At 43.0% G+C, this 19,759-nt stretch overlaps 1 protein-coding gene across 7 annotated transcripts in view; it reads left to right on the forward strand.

The window, feature by feature from the left end:
• The window catches only part of LOC112220005 (rab-like protein 6), a 33,350-nt gene extending 17,573 nt beyond the window's left edge, over nucleotides 1–15,777 (forward strand). For 4 of the 7 annotated variants that reach the window (XM_042302642.1, XM_024381541.2, XM_024381538.2 and 1 more), the window contains 6 exons: nucleotides 2,588–2,723; nucleotides 4,759–4,962; nucleotides 6,159–6,417; nucleotides 12,229–12,367; nucleotides 12,524–12,582; nucleotides 12,669–15,777. In XM_042302642.1, the coding sequence (XP_042158576.1) occupies nucleotides 2,588–2,723; nucleotides 4,759–4,962; nucleotides 6,159–6,417; nucleotides 12,229–12,367; nucleotides 12,524–12,582; nucleotides 12,669–12,842 (971 nt within the window). In that variant the 3' untranslated portion in view covers nucleotides 12,843–15,777. The remainder of the gene's footprint in view (nucleotides 1–2,587; nucleotides 2,724–4,758; nucleotides 4,963–6,158; nucleotides 6,418–12,228; nucleotides 12,368–12,523; nucleotides 12,583–12,668) is intronic. The other 3 variants (XR_006079474.1, XR_002948813.2, XR_002948812.2) reach the window with 3 other exon arrangements.
• Nucleotides 15,778–19,759: the final 3,982 nt, after the last annotated feature.

Genomic DNA, 19,759 nt, shown 5'->3' on the forward strand with positions numbered 1-19,759 from the left:
TCATCAAGCTAGGTTTCCATCATCAAGCTAGGTTTCCATCATCAAGCTAGGTTTCCATCATCAAGCTAGGTTTCCATCATCAAGCTAGGTTTCCATCATCAAGCTAGGTTTCCATCATCAAGCTAGGTTTCCATCAAGCAGGTTTCCATCAAGCTAGGTTTCCATCATCAAGCTAGGTTTCCATTCCAAGCTAGGTTCCATCACCAAGCTAGGTTTCCATCATCTAGCTAGGTTTCCATCATCTAGCTAGGTATCCATCATCTAGCTAGGTTTCCATCATCAGCTAGGTTTCCATCATCTAGCTAGGTTTCCATCATCTAGCTAGGTTTCCATCATCTAGCTAGGTTTCCATCATCAAGCTAGGTTTCCATCATCAAGCTAGGTATCCATCATCAAGCTAGGTTTCCATCACCAAGCTAGGTTTCCATCATCAAGCTAGGTTTCCATCATCTAGGTTTCCATCACCAAGCTAGGTTTCCATCATCTAGCTAGGTTTCCATCATCTAGCTAGGTTTCCATCATCTAGCTAGGTTTCCATCATCTAGCTAGGTATCCATCATCTAGCTAGGTTTCCATCACCAAGCTAGGTTTCCATCATCAAGCTAGGTTTCCATCATCAAGCTAGGTTTCCATCATCAAGCTAGGTTTCCATCATCAAGCTAGGTTTCCATCACCAAGCAGGTTTCCATCACCAAGCTAGGTTTCCATCATCAAGCTAGGTTTCCATCATCAAGCTAGGTTTCCATCATCAAGCTAGGTTTCCATCATCTAGCTAGGTTTCCATCATCTAGCTAGGTTTCCATCATCTAGCTAGGTATCCATCATCTAGCTAGGTTTCCATCACCAAGCTAGGTTTCCATCACCAAGCTAGGTTTCCATCACCAAGCTAGGTTTCCATCAAGCAGGTTTCATCCTAGCTAGGTTTCCATCATCTAGCTAGGTATCCATCATCTAGCTAGGTTTCCATCATCTAGCTAGGTTTCCATCATCTAGCTAGGTTTCCATCATCTAGCTAGGTTTCCATCATCTAGCTAGGTTTCCATCATCAAGCTAGGTTTCCATCATCAAGCTAGGTTTCCATCATCAAGCTAGGTTTCCATCATCTAGCTAGGTTTCCATCATCAAGCTAGGTTTCCATCATCTAGCTAGGTTTCCATCATCAAGCTAGGTTTCCATCATCTAGCTAGGTTTCCATCATCTAGCTAGGTTTCCATCATCAAGCTAGGTTTCCATCATCAAGCTAGGTTTCCATCACTAGCTAGGTTTCCATCATCTAGCTAGGTTTCCATCATCTAGCTAGGTTTCCATCATCTAGCTAGGTGTCCATCATCAAGCTAGGTTTCCATCATCAAGCTAGGTTTCCATCACTAGCAAGGTTTCCATCACTAGCAAGGTTTCCATCACAAGCTAGGTTTCCATCCAATTGGTTATAGATTTTAATGTGAATATTCTAAAATCCACTTAACTATTTGAGCATTTTCCTACCAGAGATATTTCTTATTGCGTGTAAACGGCTGTGCGTGATGACGTAGTGCACATAAAAATAACTTTTAAATTCCCATGTAACGAATAACATTTTTTTATGAAGTTAAATGGGTTTCCATTGCATTTTCAACTCTAATGATGGTTTTGTCACAAATGTGTTGTGTTATATAGCGAATGTGCCCTCCCTGGTATTGACATGTGCTCTTTAGCCAACAGCTCACAGATACAGTGCGGGTATATGCTAGCCTCACGTGCGCATGGGAAATAGGGAACTGGGCCCTAGGAAGTGGTAATTCTGGCATGATTTGTGTTCAAGTGATTTTGAAGTCGGAACAATTCTTCAACCAGTATGATTTTACCTAGCTTGATAGGCTTGCAAACATTGCTTGTAATAAAGTTATTTAGCTTGCTTAACATTGACAATATGGTTTGAATATCTACATTATCCATATTGATAAGGTTGTAATTATAAAACATTTACTTGTTTCAAACTTTTAGTTGAGAAGGTCAGTGGTGAAACGTCACAACTCGGGCAACAACATTTTCTCTGAGTTTCCCACTTGTAATTACGACTTGGAGGGTCATTAAAGTGACATTTCCAACTGGGTACTAGGAGCTTCAGATAACTCCGATAGCATGTGAATGTGGCAGTAGCCGACCTACTAGCTAGAGACAGGCAGCTAGAGACAGGCAGCTAGAGACAGGCAGCTAGAGACAGGCAGCTAGAGACAGCAGAAAGATGGTTTTCCATTGAATTCTCATTCACATCACAAACTAGCACTATGCCAATCAAGCGCAGAAAACAAATCCTGTTTGAAGCCAGGTCTGGTATCCGTACCACCCATTATCATCACCACCATGTTGGGGCGGTAGGTAGCCTAGTGGTTAGAGCATTGAACTAGTAACTGAAAGGTTGCAAGATTGAATCCCCGAGCTGACAAGGTAAAAAAGTCTGTCGTTCTGCCCCTGAACAAGGCAGTTAACCCACTGTTTCTAGGCCGTCATTGAAAATAAGAATTTGTTCTTAGCTGACTTGCCTAGTTAAATAAAGGTTAAAATAAATAAAATGTTCATCCTTCCTCTCCCACTCTTCTCTCCTCAGATGGCACAGACGAGAAGGTGCGGAATGTGGATGACTTTGTTCCCGATGTGGGCAAGGCCCGTAGCTTCCCGGAGGAGGGGGCTGCTGCCAAAGCCAAGGAGAAAGCTGGAAGAGCAGGCAACATGGACAGTGACAGGTAGGTCCTCACTCCCTAATCATCTCCATGATCTTCTATGACCCATGTCCAGGCTTGTGGCTTTGGATAGGTATATAAGTAAGTGTGGAAATAAGGACTTTTTCAATATTTGAACTACTTTGATAGGCTGGCCAACCCTCCACCTGGAGAGCAACTGGAAGAAGATCAAACTCTCCCTGTGTTCTAGAACATGTTTCTAATGATCATTGTTTAGTGAAGGAGATCTACCGTTGCTGTGCAGTTCAGACACCCACAGTCAATATGTTCTTCAATATAGTGGAGGTGAATGTATTTCAGCTCTATCTTAAAGGGGTATTTCAAACATGTTCATCATCTCTAGCACATCTCTAGCACCAACCCAGCATCAACATATGTGAAAAAGATAGAGGAAGATAATAGTTGCGTCAAGTGATTTTTTAACCAATTATGAGTAGGCTTTGCCTATTAAGACATTTTCCTTTAATGTGCTTGGTGGGAGGAGGATGAGGGGCGGAGACGTCGCAGAGGAAAGGGGTGAGGGGTGAGGTTTTTGTTCCATCAGGTCTCCTCTGCTCAGAATCTAGGTCATTCATCACTCATTTGCTAGAGAGAGAAAGAGGGAGGGGTGAGAGAGAAGGCACTTTATTTGATTGGATAAGACTTAAAGGGGCGATCTGCAGTTGCTACGTCCATTTTTGGACAGAAATTGTTATCTGTATCTATTCATTCTTGAAGAATATTACCTTATGAATGCCTCATCACTTCCCATCAGAACCCAAAATGTAAGCTTGTTTTCCTCCAATGGTTGTAAAACAAAGTAAATGTAAACAAACACTGTATAGTTTCAATACATGGTTAAAATGATCATTTTGATGGTCAGTTCTTGCATGCATAGCTCTTTGTGAATTTGAGTGTGGTTACACTTCTCTAGCCCCATCCCTTAGCTTTTGTCGGGAAAAGTTCTTTGTTAATGTACATCTAAACTGCGGATTTCCCCTTAATACAGTCTTACGTTATAGAAATGTGAAGAGAGTAATGATTTTTAAAAATCGGTCAGATTCCTGCGTTGTATAATGAAGGGAATCAACTTGAGCTTGAAATTGAAGGAGAGAATTGTCCTACAGGGGCCGTTTGCTATTTTGGAAAATGAGAAATGAGGCTTGAAGTGCTTTGATGTTAGAAGATTAACTTAAAATGATGAAGTTAAAAGGAGAAGTGGAGAGTGGATGTGAGACACACACACACACACACACACACACACGATAGCTTAGTGCTAATAATAAACAACTCTCTTTCACTGAATCAGTCTTCAGGGCTGAGTTTTTGAACTGTCATTCTGGTTAAGATTTTAATGGAGCGTAGCATCAGATTATCAAGCAAGTGTGTAGATAATGGCAAAATAAGTTATTGTTAATGTAATGACTTTTCGATAACATCCCAGTAGGCTATAACTGGATGATGTAATAATATATGAACAGATAATGCAATAATGTTCAAATCAAATGTATTTGTCACATACACATGGTTAGCAGATGTTAATGCGAGTGTAGCGAAATGCTTGTGATTTAGTCACTGATCATTTCATTAACTGTAAGTAAAACGATAGGAGTGGGGAACCTGTAGTTGAACCTTTTGTCCAAGCGCAGCTGGAATACTGACATCCGTAACGTTACAGACGTTAACCATGTTATAAGCCTACATGTCATCCAGCTCATGTGCTACATTTCTTAACATAATTCTAACAGAAGGTTTAAAGAACAATTCTACAGGTGTCACAAACAACATTAATACAACTTTTATTTATTTATTTATTTATAAATGGTTAGAACATCAGACTAAACAAGAGTAGCTTCAAAGTCCTGCATTTGGAAATACATTTAAAACTGTGTGACTTTTCCAGCAGGTGTTGCTTAATGGGGTATCATTACTCAGACGCAAATTATAATCATTTAAAGTATTTTTTGTGGTGCTTGGCCCATCATATTGCTCAGGTGTTGGTTATTCTTACATCAGGACATCAGAACTTACCACGTCTCTCTCTGTCCATGTTTTACAGTGACGGTGAGGGCCGAGGGGGGAACCCCATGGTGTCAGGGTTCCAGGACGATTTTGCCCCAGATGAGCTGTGCCAGTCTGTGCCCAAATCTGTGCCCAGGGCAGCCACCGTCCCCAGCATGGGGATCACCCTGACCAGCGATGAAGAAGATGAGGGGACGAAGGCACTTAACGTCGTCCAGGACGGTGGATCGGACAGAAGGAGGTATGGGTGGGAAGAGAACTCGAATTGCATAACCTCAGGTTTTTCTTAAGATGCTAGTATTATAAAGTATGTAGATAGAGATTGATGTAGTCATTGGGCGGTAGAGATTGATGTAGTCATTGGGCGATAGAGATTGACGTAGTCATTGGTCAATAGAGATTGATGTAGTCATTGGTCAATAGAGATTGATGTAGTCATTGGTCAATAGAGATTGGGTGGTAGAGATTGATGTAGTCATTGGTCAATAGAGATTGGGTGGTAGAGATTGATGTAGTCATTGGTCGGTAGAGATTGATGTAGTCAATGGGTGGTAGAGATTGATGTAGTCATTGGGTGGTAGAGATTGATGTAGTCATTGGTCGGTAGAGATTGATGTAGTCATTGGTCAATAGAGATTGGGCGGTAGAGATTGATGTAGTCATTGGGCGGTAGAGATTGATGTAGTCATTGGGCGGTAGAGATTGATGTAGTCATTGGGCGGTAGTCATTGGGCGGTAGGATTGACGTAGGTAGAGATTGACGTAGTCATTGTAGAGATTGACGTAGTCATTGGGCGGTAGAGATTGACGTAGTCATTGGGCGGTAGAGATTGACGTAGTCATTGGGCGGTAGAGATTGACGTAGTCATTGGGCGGTAGAGATTGATGTAGTCATTGGGCGGTAGAGATTGATGTAGTCATTGGGCCATTTTTACATCAGCAGTTGTCACAAAGTGCTTATACAGAAACCCAGCCTAAAACACCTAAAAAACCCAAAGAGCAAGCAATGCAGATGTAGAAGCACAGTGGCTAGGAAAAACTCAGGAACCTATGAAGAATCCTAGAACTAGGCTCTGAGGGTTGGCCAGTCCTCTTCTGGCTGTGCCGGGTGGAGATTATAAAGGTACATGGCCATTAAGGCCAGATTGTTCTTCAAGATATTCAAATGTTCATAGATGACCAGCAGAGTCAAATAAGAATCAGTGGTTATAAAGGTTGCAACAGGTCAGCACCTCAGGAGTAAATTTCAGTTGGTTTTTCATAGCCGAGCATTCAGATGTTGAGACAGCAAGTACAGTAGAGCGAGGGGGAGATTGAGAGAGAGAGAAACAACATGTCCGGGACAAGGTAGCATGTCTGGTGAACAGGTCAGGGTTAATTTATTGATGTTATCATGCATCTTTTAATTTTTAGATCTGTATTGTGCTTTCTGATCAGATCCTCCAACGCTTTGAAGACTCAAAACAAGACCGGAGAAGCCAAGAAACCAGCGGGCTTAAAGATGTCGTCCGAGCCCGTCTCATTCCTGAACCCGACCCTAGCCCCGCTCCAGTCCATGCGGGCAGGCAAGAAGAAGGGAGGGGATGAATCCTCCCACTCAGACCAAGAAGCTCCAGGGGACGATCAGATGCTCTCCTTCGTCATGGACGAACCAGACTATGAGGACGAGGAGTTTGAGAAGCCCAAGAAAAAGAAGGTGCCGTTACAGTAGACTGCTCTGTTACAGTAGACTGCTCTGTTACAGTAGACTGCTCTGTTACAGTAGACTGCTCTGTGCTCTGTTACAGTAGACTGCTCTGTTACAGTAGTGCTCTGTTACAGTAGGCTGCTCTGTTACAGTAGGCTGCTCTGTGCTCTGTTACAGTAGACTGCTCTGTTACAGTAGACTGCTCTGTTACAGTAGACTGCTCTGTGCTCCGTTACAGTAGACTGCTCTGTGCTCTGTTACAGTAGGCTGCTCCGTTACAGTAGGCTGCTCCGTTACAGTAGGCTGCTCTGTGCTCTGTTACAGTAGACTGCTCTGTTACAGTAGACTGCTCTGTGCTCTGTTACAGTAGACTGCTCTGTTACAGTAGACTGCTCTGTGCTCTGTTACAGTAGACTGCTCTGTTAGTCGACTGCTCTGTGCTCTGTTACAGTAGACTGCTCTGTTACAGTAGACTGCTCTGTTACAGTAGGCTGCTCTGTTACAGGCTGCTCTGTTACAGTAGGCTGCTCTGTGCTCTGTTACAGTAGACTGCTCCGTTACAGTAGACTGCTCCGTTACAGTAGGCTGCTCTGTTACAGTAGGCTGCTCTGTTACAGTAGGCTGCTCTGTTACAGTAGGCTGCTCTGTGCTCTGTTACAGTAGACTGCTCTGTTACAGTAGACTGCTCTGTGCTCTGTTACAGTAGACTGCTCTGTTACAGTAGACTGCTCTGTGCTCTGTTACAGTAGACTGCTCTGTGCTCTGTTACAGTAGACTGCTCTGTTACAGTAGACTCTCTGTGCTCTGTTACAGTAGACTGCTCTGTTACAGTCGACTGCTCTGTGCTCTGTTACAGTAGACTGCTCTGTTACAGTAGACTGCTCTGTGCTCTGTTACAGTAGACTGCTCTGTTACAGTAGACTGCTCTGTAGCTGTGCTCTGTTACAGTAGACTGCTCTGTTACAGTCGACTGCTCTGTGCTCTGTTACAGTCGACTGCTCTGTGCTCTGTTACAGTCGACTGCTCTGTTACAGTAGACTGCTCTGCTCTGTTACAGTAGACTGCTCTGCTCTGTTACAGTAGACTGCTCTGTGCTCTGTTCTAGACTGCTCCATTACAGTAGGCTCTGCTCCATTACAGTAGGCTGCTCTGTTACAGTAGACTGCTCTGTGCTCCGTTACAGTAGACTGCTGTGTGCTCTGTTACAGTAGACTGCTCTGTTACAGTAGACTGCTCTGTGCTCTGTTACAGTAGACTGCTCTGTTACAGTAGACTGCTCTGTTACAGTAGACTGCTCTGTTACAATAGGCTGCTCTCTGTTACAGTAGGCTGCTCTGTTACAGTAGGCTGCTCTGTTACAGTAGACTGCTCCGTTACAGTAGGCTGCTCCGTTACAGTAGGCTGCTCTGTTACAGTAGACTGCTCTGTTACAGTAGACTGCTCTGTGCTCTGTTACAGTAGACTGCTCTGTTACAGTAGACTGCTCTGTGCTCTGTTACAGTAGACTGCTCCGTTACAGTAGACTGCTCTGTGCTCTGTTACAGTAGACTGCTCTGTTACAGTCGACTGCTCTGTGCTCTGTTACAGTAGACTGCTCTGTTACAGTAGACTGCTCTGTGCTCTGTTACAGTAGACTGCTCTGTTACAGTCGACTGCTCTGTGCTCTGTTACAGTAGACTGCTCTGTTACAGTAGACTGCTCTGTGCTCTGTTACAGTAGACTGCTCTGTTACAGTAGACTGCTCCGTTACAGTAGACTGCTCTGTTACAGTAGACTGCTCTGTGCTCTGTTACAGTAGACTGCTCTGTTACAGTAGGCTGCTCCGTTACAGTAGGCTGCTCCGTTACAGTAGGCTGCTCCGTTACAGTAGGCTGCTCCGTTACAGTAGGCTGCTCTGTTACAGTAGGCTGCTCTAGGCTGCTCTGTTACAGTAGGCTGCTCTGTGCTCTGTTACAGTAGACTGCTCTGTTAGTAGACTGCTCTGTGCTCTGTTACAGTAGACTGCTCTGTTACAGTAGACTGCTCTGTTACAGTAGACTGCTCTGTTACAGTAGACTGCTCTGTTACAGTAGACTGCTCTGTTACAGTCGACTGCTCTGTGCTCTGTTACAGTCGACTGCTCTGTGCTCTGTTACAGTAGACTGCTCTGTTACAGTCGACTGCTCTGTGCTCTGTTAGTCGACTGCTCTGTTACAGTAGACTGCTCTGTGCTCTGTTACAGTAGGCTGCTCCGTTACAGTAGGCTGCTCTGTTACAGTAGGCTGCTCTGTTACAGTAGACTGCTCTGTTACAGTAGACTGCTCTGTGCTCTGTTACAGTAGACTGCTCTGTTACAGTAGACTGCTCTGTGCTCTGTTACAGTAGACTGCTCTGTTACAGTAGACTGCTCTGTGCTCTGTTACAGTAGACTGCTCTGTTACAGTAGACTGCTCTGTGCTCTGTTACAGTAGACTGCTCTGTTACAGTCGACTGCTCTGTGCTCTGTTACAGTAGACTGCTCTGTTACAGTAGACTGCTCTGTGCTCTGTTACAGTAGACTGCTCTGTTACAGTCGACTGCTCTGTGCTCTGTTACAGTAGACTGCTCTGTTACAGTAGACTGCTCTGTGCTCTGTTACAGTAGACTGCTCCGTTACAGTAGACTGCTCTGTTACAGTAGACTGCTCTGTGCCGTTACAGTAGACTGCTCCGTTACAGTAGACTGCTCCGTTACAGTAGACTGCTCCGTTACAGTAGGCTGCTCCGTTACAGTAGGCTGCTCCGTTACAGTAGGCTGCTCTGTTACAGTAGGCTGCTCTGTGCTCTGTTACAGTAGACTGCTCTGTTACAGTAGACTGCTCTGTGCTCTGTTACAGTAGACTGCTCTGTTACAGTAGACTGCTCTGTTACAGTCGACTGCTCTGTGCTCTGTTACAGTAGACTGCTCTGTTACAGTCGACTGCTCTGTGCTCTGTTACAGTAGACTGCTCTGTTACAGACTGCTCTGTGCTCTGTTACAGTAGACTGCTCTGTTACAGTCGACTGCTCTGTGCTCTGTTACAGTAGACTGCTCTGTGCTCTGTTACAGTACAGTAGACTGCTCTGTGCTCTGTTACAGTAGACTGCTCTGTTACAGTAGACTGCTCTGTTACAGTAGACTGCTCTGTTACAGTCGACTGCTCTAGGCTGCTCTGTTACAGTAGACTGCTCTGTGCTCTGTTACAGTAGACTGCTCTGTGCTCTTACAGTAGACTGCTCTGTGCTCTGTTACAGTCGACTGCTCTGTGCTCTGTTACAGTAGACTGCTCTGTTCTGACTGCTCTGTTACAGTAGACTGCTCTGTGCTCTGTTACAGTAGACTGCTCTGTTACAGTACGACTGCTCTGTTACAGTAGACTGCTCTGTTACAGTCGACTGCTCTGTGCTCTGTTACAGTCGACTGCTCTGTGCTCTGTTACAGTCGACTGCTCTGTTACAGTCGACTGCTCTGACTGCTCTGTTACAGTAGACTGCTCTGTTACAGTAGACTGCTCGTTACAGTGCTCTGTTACAGTCGACTGCTCTGTGCTCTGTTACAGTAGACTGCTCTGTGCTCTGTTACAGTAGACTGCTCTGTTACAGTAGACTGCTCTGTGCTCTGTTACAGTAGACTGCTCTGTGCTCTGTTACAGTAGACTGCTCTGTTACAGTAGACTGCTCTGTTACAGTCGACTGCTCTGTGCTCTGTTACAGTAGACTGCTCTGACTGCTCTGTTACAGTAGACTGCTCTGTGCTCTGTTACAGTCGACTGCTCTGTGCTCTGTTACAGTCGACTGCTCTGTGCTCTGTTACAGTAGACTGCTCTGTGCTCTGTTACAGTAGACTGCTCTGTGCTCTGTACAGTCGACTGCTCTGTTACAGTAGACTGCTCTGTTACAGTCGACTGCTCTGTGACTGTCTGTGCTCTGTTACAGTCGACTGCTCTGTGCTCTGTTACAGTCGACTGCTCTGTGCTCTGTTACAGTCGACTGCTCTGCTCTGTTACAGTCGACTGCTCTGTTACAGTCGACTGCTCTGTTCTGTTAGACTGACTGCTCTGTTACAGTAGACTGCTCTGTTACAGTAGACTGCTCTGTGCTCTGTTACAGTAGACTGCTCTGTTCTGTAGACTGCTCTGACTGCTCTGTTACAGTAGACTGCTCTGTTACAGTAGACTGCTCTGTTACAGTAGACTGCTCTGTGCTCTGTTACAGTAGACTGCTCTGTTACAGTAGACTGCTCTGTGCTCTGTTACAGTAGACTGCTCTGTTACAGTAGACTGCTCTGTTACAGTAGACTGCTCTGTGCTCTGTTACAGTAGACTGCTCTGTTACAGTAGACTGCTCTGACTGCTCTGTTACAGTAGACTGCTCTGACTGCTCTGTTACAGTAGACTGCTCTGTGCTCTGTTACAGTAGACTGCTCTGTGCTCTGTTACAGTAGACTGCTCTGTTACAGTAGACTGCTCTGTTACAGTCGACTGCTCTGTGCTCTGTTACAGTAGACTGCCCAATCCTCTCATCCCCTTCTATTGGGTCAATTTGAAATGTAGAAGAAGGTGTCCATTACTTTCCAGACACAGGGCCTTCTGTTCTCGTTGACTGTTTTCTCATATATGTGATAGTGGTAGGTAGAGATGTGGTTTTTCTATAGTGGTCATGTTTACATGCACAGTAATTGGATATTAAACTGATTATAGTAGGCAGATTATGCAATAGTCAGTAAACACCTTACTCTCGTTATTTTAATGGGCGTAAGATCGATTTAAACACCTAGTTTTCCAAGCAATCTTTTTGGAGGTATTAGGATATGTAAACACCTAATAGGCGTCTCAACTGTGTGTTTGATCTGTGCTTTCATCTCCTCATTGAGGAGCGAGCCTTCCTCTTTAGCGCAAGTGTATGTGTCTTAGAAGTGGTTTTCACATGCAAACTATATGTCTGAACTCAGAATCAAATATGTTTCCCAACAATAACACAGTCACTGTGGTAGAACCTTTATTTCCATTGGTGATTTCCTGCATTTATCAGCGTGCCCTCAACTAACCTGATTTCAGATGTGTCCATGTAAACAGGATTATTAGGAAAATCATTCTTCTTGCAAAGCATGTAAACGTTTTAATCAAACTATTATATTAATCTGATTATCCACAATAATCACATGATTGTGTGCATGTAACCATACTCAGTGATTGACAGAATGAGAACTTGGATTTTATTTTACAGTAGTTAGACCTATGGGTGGCAGCCTTTCTCAACCTAGTCCTCAGGGCCCATATATTTGGCTGGGTTTAGAAATGCTGATTTAGACTGAATGTGAAATAGAAAAGGTCCATCTATTGTAACAACCTCTTTCTCCTACTCTCTCTCTCCCCTTCTTCCTGTCTTTGTCCCCTACTCATTCTCTATTGCGCTCCCTCCCTTCCTGTCTTTCCATCTGTCTTTGTCCCCTACTCATTCTCTATCGTGCTCCCCTTCCTCCTGTCTTTGTCCCCTACTCATTCTCTATCGTGCTCCCCTTCCTCCTGTCTTTATCCCCTACTCATTCTCTATCGTGCTCCCCTTCTTCCTGTCTTTATCCCCATCATTCTTCGCGCTCCCCTTCCTCCTGTCTTTGTCCCCTACTCATTCTCTATCGCGCTCCCCTTCTTCCTGTCTTTGTCCCCTACTCATTTCCTGCTCCCCTCCCTTCCTGTCTTTCCATCTGTCTTTGTCCCCTACTCATTCTCTATCGCGCTCCCCTCCCTTCCTGTCTTTCCATCTGTCTTTATCCCCTACTCATTCTCTATCCCGCTCCGCCCCTTCCTGTCTCCCCTTTACCAAGGAGCCTTGGGCTGTACTGGAGGACCTGAAGCTGGTCCAGCCCTCTGTCCTCCCCATCAAGAGCGACGACCTGGACCTGTTTGGACTGGGATTCCAGGATGTGGCGCCCAAGAGCAAGGAAAGCAGTGAGGACCAAGATGGTGAGCAAGGTTCCGAAGCAAAGTCATTGGAAATCATTGGAGTCATGATCACTATTCTGGACTAGTGTGTCTGTGTGTTTTATACTTTTACAGTTTGGGTATATGTATTGGTAAAACAATTCAGAGTTGTCTTAATTTTGCTAACTTGTCTTGCAGACCGAGAAAGTAGATCCTCAACAAAGGACAAGAAGAAGAAGAAGAAGAAAAGCAAAGAGGTAAGGTGAAAGGAGATGAGTCATCTTTACACCCTGTTTGTCATCCTCAGCCAATAGTAACTATGGGACACGTCTGCTCCTTGCAGGAGGACGACAAAAGCAGCAAGAAACGACACAAACAGAAGAAAAAGGAGGAGTCAGGGAGCGGGGACGAGAAAGAGAAGAAAAAGAAGAAGTCAAAGTCGACCAAGAAAGCCGGAGGCGTGGTTGACGACCTGGAGTCTTTCCTCGCCGGAGACGTAGACTACGAGGAGATGTAGAATATCCCCCCAGCATCCAATCAGGACTACGTTCTACTTCAGCATTCTAGGGTCAGGATGTAGCCATGAAGACGAGAGAATGCGTCGACTGACTGGCTGAGTGATCGAAGACTGCAATTCTCATTGGGTGATAGTTATTTCCCACTTCCTGACGTTGTGGTGCCTCTACAGTGGTTAGATTTTGATCATTTGTGATTGACATTGACGTTGTTTGTTTTGCTTACCCTTTTACTGTACATGCAACAGTACCGTCATACAACAACACTACTGCAAAACTGTAGCTGGTATATCCAGGTTTTGAGTTTACGCTCAAGAGGACAAAACCACCATTACTTTGATGTTTCCACGGTCGAATACACTTGGGTACACTCACTGCAATGTCTTTGCTATTCCATTTGTCTTTTTCCATTGGGCCTGCTTTCTGGGAAAGGCTTTAGAACTGACCCTAGTACGGAGTTGTGACTTTCTATATGGGAGCGCTCTCCTTTACACTGACCAGTGTTCAGGAGTCGGGGGACGTGTGTGCATTCATTATGAATTATGTTGAACATTGCTTCAGCAGCGATATAAATGTTATTTATGTTTATCTGGTGTTGGCTTTTCGAACTACGACTATGTCTAGGTACAGTAGGAGTTTGTGAGTGTTTACTAAACAAGACATTTTGGGAGTTTCTCTGAACTAATTCTGCAAATTTCACTGTGCATGATGATTTGGTTTGGTTTGATGTCAATGCCTTAAGGAAAGCTTTACTTTAACACTGGAAAGGGTTACTTTAACACTGGAAAGGGTTACTTTAACACTGGAAAGGGTTACTTTAACACTGGAAAGGGTTACTTTAACACTGGAAAGGGTTACTTTAACACTGGAAAGGGTTACTTTAACACTGGAAAGGGTTACTTTAACACTGGAAAGGGTTACTTTAACACTGGAAAGGGTTACTTTAACACTGGAAAGGGTTACTTTAACACTGGAAAGGGTTACTTTAACACTGGAAAGTGGCGATATGAATGCCTTTTAGTAGTAGAGATCTGATTGTTCAATGATGCCGTCATTCTGGCAAAACTCAATGCAAGGAAAGCCAAGATACAATGTTTTTTTTTCCCAACTTGCTGTTCTGTTAAGTCATGTTGTTGTTTTTACTATGGGGCAGTTGTACAATGTCATTTGACGTTTTTTCTCATTTCTTCCGTTAACCAAATGATGTGTTTCTTGAGACATGTTTTAATATTTCCGTGGTTACCTGTAACTTTTACACTAGTTTGCTTGGATCCTATTTCTTGATGTTGCTGAGCACCATGTGGGATGGTTTTGCTGTGTAGAGTGATATCTCATAGCCCTTTCTGAACTTGTTCACTTTACTGTAGGGGAGTGTGGAAGTCTGCTAGTCAGTCATAACTACACACTACTGTCTATCTACACTCCGATCCAGGGGATGTTTACAAGTAAATGGCCTAAAGCTATTCATTCCACCTTAAGTCCCCTTAGAAAGAATTGACAAAATATCAGGAATGTATTTAGATATCATACAAGTATGCATTGTTACCATTCCATATTTATTTTGAAATATTAAGAAAATATTTTTGGACATTAAACAAATCCCATGTTAATATATCCATTATAGAAAAGTATATGCACAAATATTTATTCATGCATTTGTACTGCATATTTCTCTGTGTTTTTACCTTGCTCCTCTCTGTTGTCTCTAAAATAGGTATTTTGGACTGTCTTTAAAAGAGACACTACATATCCAATTCCACCCAGCCATCTAGGGGCCGTGACTGCAGTTTACTGCTATAGGTATCCTTACCAGACGGCTCTGCGAGCGTTTGTTGAATCAGGTAGACCTCTAGCTCTGTCTTTCCCTGACCGCTCGTATATCCTTGGTTCTCTCTGGTTGAAGGCGGTATACTCTGGCTTAGTCCTCTTTCTCACCCTAGGGAATGATGCCATTTTTTGCTGTAGCCTAACCCTCCCAGCTGGCTTGACGGGAGGGAACCCAATGTGGCGAGGTGGACTCCCAGGCTGACCATGGGGTCATCCTCAGTGTTTCCCCCTCATGCAGCTGTCTGCCTGTCAGGCTAGCTGCTAGGCCAGGGCACCCACCCCTACCGCTCACTATGGAGCAAATCCTAACTTCCTCTCCAGTCGAATAATGTCAGTTGGTGTCCTGTTGACATTAACGCATGACTAAGTGAACATTTTGCTTAAGTGGAAGTTAGGAGTCACCCCTATGAAAGTAAAATCCCAGGCGAGCCATGTCAACTCCTCTGCATGAGCGTCACTGTGAGAAACAACAACACACCTGGCTGTACCACTGTAGAATTAGAATTTGTAGAACAGACATTGTTAGTGCATACATTATGGAGGAATAGTGTCTTTTCTAGGCATTCTAATTCTGTGTTTATGTAATATAACCCAGTCCTACCCAGACCTGTTTTGTTTTTTGGTGGTTGATTTTGTTTCATTGAATTATTCTGCTTTTTGTTCAATGATGTGTGAAGGAATTTGTTTTGATTCATGTAGATCAAACCAATGCAACTTTTTGTTTACTGCTTTTTCTGTGGTATGATGTCTTCTGGGTAAAGTTCAAACAGGAATCATCCAAATCATGCAAACTGCCAGTGAAATGTGGCAACAAGCGAACTTGAGATTGCTGTTACCTCTTGGTTACATCTTCCAAAAAATTCCACCTTGATTGTAAATGTAATATCCGTTGTGCATTGTCTTCATCTTGCTCCCTGCATATTGTCTTTGTTGAGGTAATAGTGTGTATAGTTGATTGAACTGTTGGTTGAATTTGGTCTGTTTATGTGTATGCATCTGAATATATTGAGAGATGGTGGGCAACTGGGGGGGAGATTATTTTGACATTCCTCTTATGCATCTACACACTGTAAGTGATAAAATTGTCTAATAAATGCAAAAATACTTTCATTTTTTGCCACAAAATTTCATGAATTGGCATGTTTGTAATGACCAGAGTTATTGTCTAAACCTTTATTTTACAGTATGTAGTCTGTTCCATTATAGTCTGGTGATAAAACAATCAGCTGAAATACAGAAACAGATATAGCAGATGTAAGACCTATGTAACAACAGTTGTAAATACAGTCCATTATTTTTGTGACACCTAAATGTAAAGTGGGATATCTTTTCAAATAGAACGATAATTGTTTATTTTTTTCTGCTCTCCAGAAGCCGTACTTCTGGTTTCAGGTCTAAAATATCTACATTCATTCAGATGACCAAAACATTACACTTACACTACTGACGATGCGCTCCCCAAATTTCACCACGCTCACTGTTCATTAACTCTTGGAAGTGCTTGCACAAAGGATAGTAACATCTCATCCTGTGTTCTTGGAATTACACACCTTGTCATACTGTTGAAGGGACAGTTCAGCAGAATGTTTCTAAACTGGCCCTTTTTATTGTATCCATTGCTCCCAAAAGGTATGTTTTCTCTGCAGCCACTGGGGGGCAGTGTGATAAAATAGATGAATGTTTCAACAGGTCGTTCACCTCAAGGCCCAGTGTGTGAAATACACGATTGCAGGGCTGCATTAGGTTCTATAGAGCACTGGATTTCATAAGCGCCTAAGTGCAGTGAGATGAATATACTAACTCTCAATGACAAATTACTCTCATTAAAGACAATGTAACTTTCCAACTTTTTTGCAGGTCAAGTGAAGAGACTAGTTGGTTTGATAATTGGTAGTTCTGATATCTATACATGGACTGTGTGTCCATGCATTGCTCATTGAGGAATTGCTTTGCCTATGAAGGTTTTCAGTTGTTTTTCTGTGAAGCTTATAGGACGTGTTACTTAGCAACAGGGTTGGGGTCAATTCCATTTCAATTCCAGTCAATTCAGAAAGTAAGCCAAATTCCAAATCCAAACTTTCCTTATTGAAATGCATTGAAAAGAATTGGAATTTCCATGTACTTCCTGAATTGACTGGAATTGACCTCAACCCTGCTTTGCACCACTTCACAGCAAAACTCTGTTATTTTCTGTCAACATATTGTTGCAATATTATCTCCAGCCAGTATGGTCAATCACATGGGACTAACATTGCATTGCAATTCATTCTTATAATTGTATGGCTTTCATGCAAACCTCTGAAATTCATTCTCTGTTATTCTTTGATGATTTGTTGATATAATCTGCAGTGAAGTGAACTAGATGAACGGTATGCTTGTCCCAGGCGATATGCTGCGAAAAATATATGGTGCATAAAGCCATACAATATCAAATGTAATTGAGAATTATGAAGTCGATTTTCTTACGGTAATGGAAATTGTTTTCTATATGTCAAGTGCAAGACCTGGCTCAAGATGTTTTGAAACACATGACTCCCAGGTTAATCTCATAATAGTACATGTGGAGATTTCATGGTTTTTATCATCATTGTCATGAAGTGTATGCCGTTTTCACAGTGAGATGGTTATACATGGTCAGACCTGACAAAGCCACACCTGCAGCAATTAAGAACCTGTCAGCTCATGATGTACTTCTCTGAGAACTCTCTGCAAAGCTTTGTCTGTCTTTCACACTCGCTCTCGCTCTCTCTCTCTCCCTCCCTCCCCCTCTCTCTCGCTCTCTCTCTCCCTCCCTCCCTCCTCCCTCCCTCCCTCTCTCTCTCTCTCCCTCCCTCCCTCTCCTCTCTCTCCCTCCCTCTCTCTCTCTCTCGCTCTTTCCCTCTCTCTCTCTCGCTCTTTCCCTCACTCCTCTCTCTCTCTTGCTCTCTCTCTCTCTTGCTCTCTCTTGCTCTCTCTCTCTCTCTCTCTCTCTCTCTCTCTCTCTCTCTCTTGCTCTCTCTCTCTCGTATTGCCCTTTCGTTGGCCTGAGTTTTATTTTTAGCACAATTCATTTTTTGGAACCAATTATTGGAATGACACTGGATACTTGACATTGTTTTTCATTCAACGCAGAGAAAACAGGTTTCAAAAGCGATCCAGTGGAGTGGTCACTTTTGTTTACACCACATCTTTGAAAACTGTTATTTAAATAGGCTTCTATCATAATGTGGACTTTAGGACTTTTGTTTACAACACATCTTTGAAAACTGTTATTTAAATAAGCTTCTATCATAATGTGGACTTCAGGGCTTTTGTTTAATTAAACGAAGGAACCGTCCACACAGACCTGGGTACTCTTCTTTAAGGCTTTTCCAGAGGAAGTGAATACCTTATTCTGAGTTCCCCGCTGCACTCCCAGGAGGACGAATACATACATACACTCCAAAAATAAATAAACAACTTGCAGTGTGATGGTGCATACGCCTCACAGCAGCATTAATTTATGACACTGCTATGGTCCCATATTCTGAAATTGCATCCTGACTCCATCCTATTGGCTGTTGAGGTTGGTTGCCCAGGAGACAGACAATGTCCTGATAGGCAGTTGAGAGAGCCAGCGCTGTCTGAATGTGAGTGATGTTCTCTCTTGGTTAATTCCTTTTCACATCCAGGAAAATGCTGGCAATGTTCCCCACAGTTGATCAATTCAATGTTGTTGAAATTCCCTGCATAGCCTATGTGGAAATGCTAGAATGGATTATGTATTTGATTGGATCACTCTTTAATTTCTAATTAAAGCATCTTTGGGAATTAATTTGATCAGTATTACTTAGTATACCAAGTATACACCCTTCAGAAGTACAACTTATAATTATTTTCAGAAGTGCTAAACACTCTTATATTCTTCTTCCAATAACTACAGTTAGGAGGTCACAGCATATTTTATGTTGTGGTTGTTGTTCTAAATGTATAGAGCTGTGTAGCTCTTATGAATGGCCTGTTATGAACCATACACTAATGTGGTACAGCATTAGCTCAACTGAGACATTTGACCATGCAAATTCATAAAATAAACGTAGATGTTTGACCCTGCACTTGACTGCACCAAATTTAATCCCACCCTGTTCTGTGCTTTTGGATCAACAGACAGGCCGAATAAATTGAACAGATTTATATGAGAGCATGAAAATATCACTTACTTGTGGTTTAACAGAGCCGTTAATGAGTGTGAAAAGCTCATATCCAAACCAGCACAGTTTGGTTCGGGTCAGTGCAATGGTGTATAAAGGGTATTGGAAAGCACCATCCTGACAAATGGACAACTCTCAGACACAGGATGTTACTGTACATGTGCATCCTTGACATAATGGAATCTAGTAAATGATCAACTGAGACTAATTGACCTATTGTATCAACAGATATTAGTATTGAACCAAAGTTTCTGACCTAGAAGCAGGCTTTCTTTTTTTCCTATGTGGAAATGGATGTTGCTATTAGATCACTTTTCCAATGACATTATCACCATTATGATCTCCAGAGGCTGTTTGACACACGTGATCTCCACATCACAACCCTCCCCTGTCCAACAAGGTTTAAAGAGGGTGCTGTGAATGAATGTACATGTATAATATAGTGCTGTGTTGGTCCTACTGTCAATGGTCTCCATAGGCTTGACTTTCTACCTATATCCTATTCTAATTGACAGTTGTCCTTTCTGGACATAGATTTCTACTTCGACAGAATGCCAAGGTTAACCCACACAAACCAGGATGTAAAGTTCTGCACCAATTAAAGACTCAACAAAAGTTACGGTGAAATAGTCAGGGAAGGTCTGAAATGTGACGTAGGGTGTTACTCATGAACCGTCTGATGTAAAAGACGTGTTTTGGTGTTTTCTCTCTGTTGGTGGTGGTGGAGAGGCGTTGAATGATAAAGTCTCTACTGAGGAGGAAATATTAGCTCCTCAATTGCTCTACTTAGTTTTCCCCGCAGATGTTTCCTGGGATAGTGTATATCTGCGCATGTGTAGGCCTATTTGTGAATGCTGCTATGTAATCAGGAGTGTACTGTAGGTGACTTCTGTGTGTTTCTTAGCTTACGTCATACATATGCT

The sequence above is a fragment of the Oncorhynchus tshawytscha genome, linkage group LG20 (assembly GCF_018296145.1).
Source record: "Oncorhynchus tshawytscha isolate Ot180627B linkage group LG20, Otsh_v2.0, whole genome shotgun sequence".
Classification (NCBI taxonomy): domain Eukaryota; kingdom Metazoa; phylum Chordata; class Actinopteri; order Salmoniformes; family Salmonidae; genus Oncorhynchus; species Oncorhynchus tshawytscha.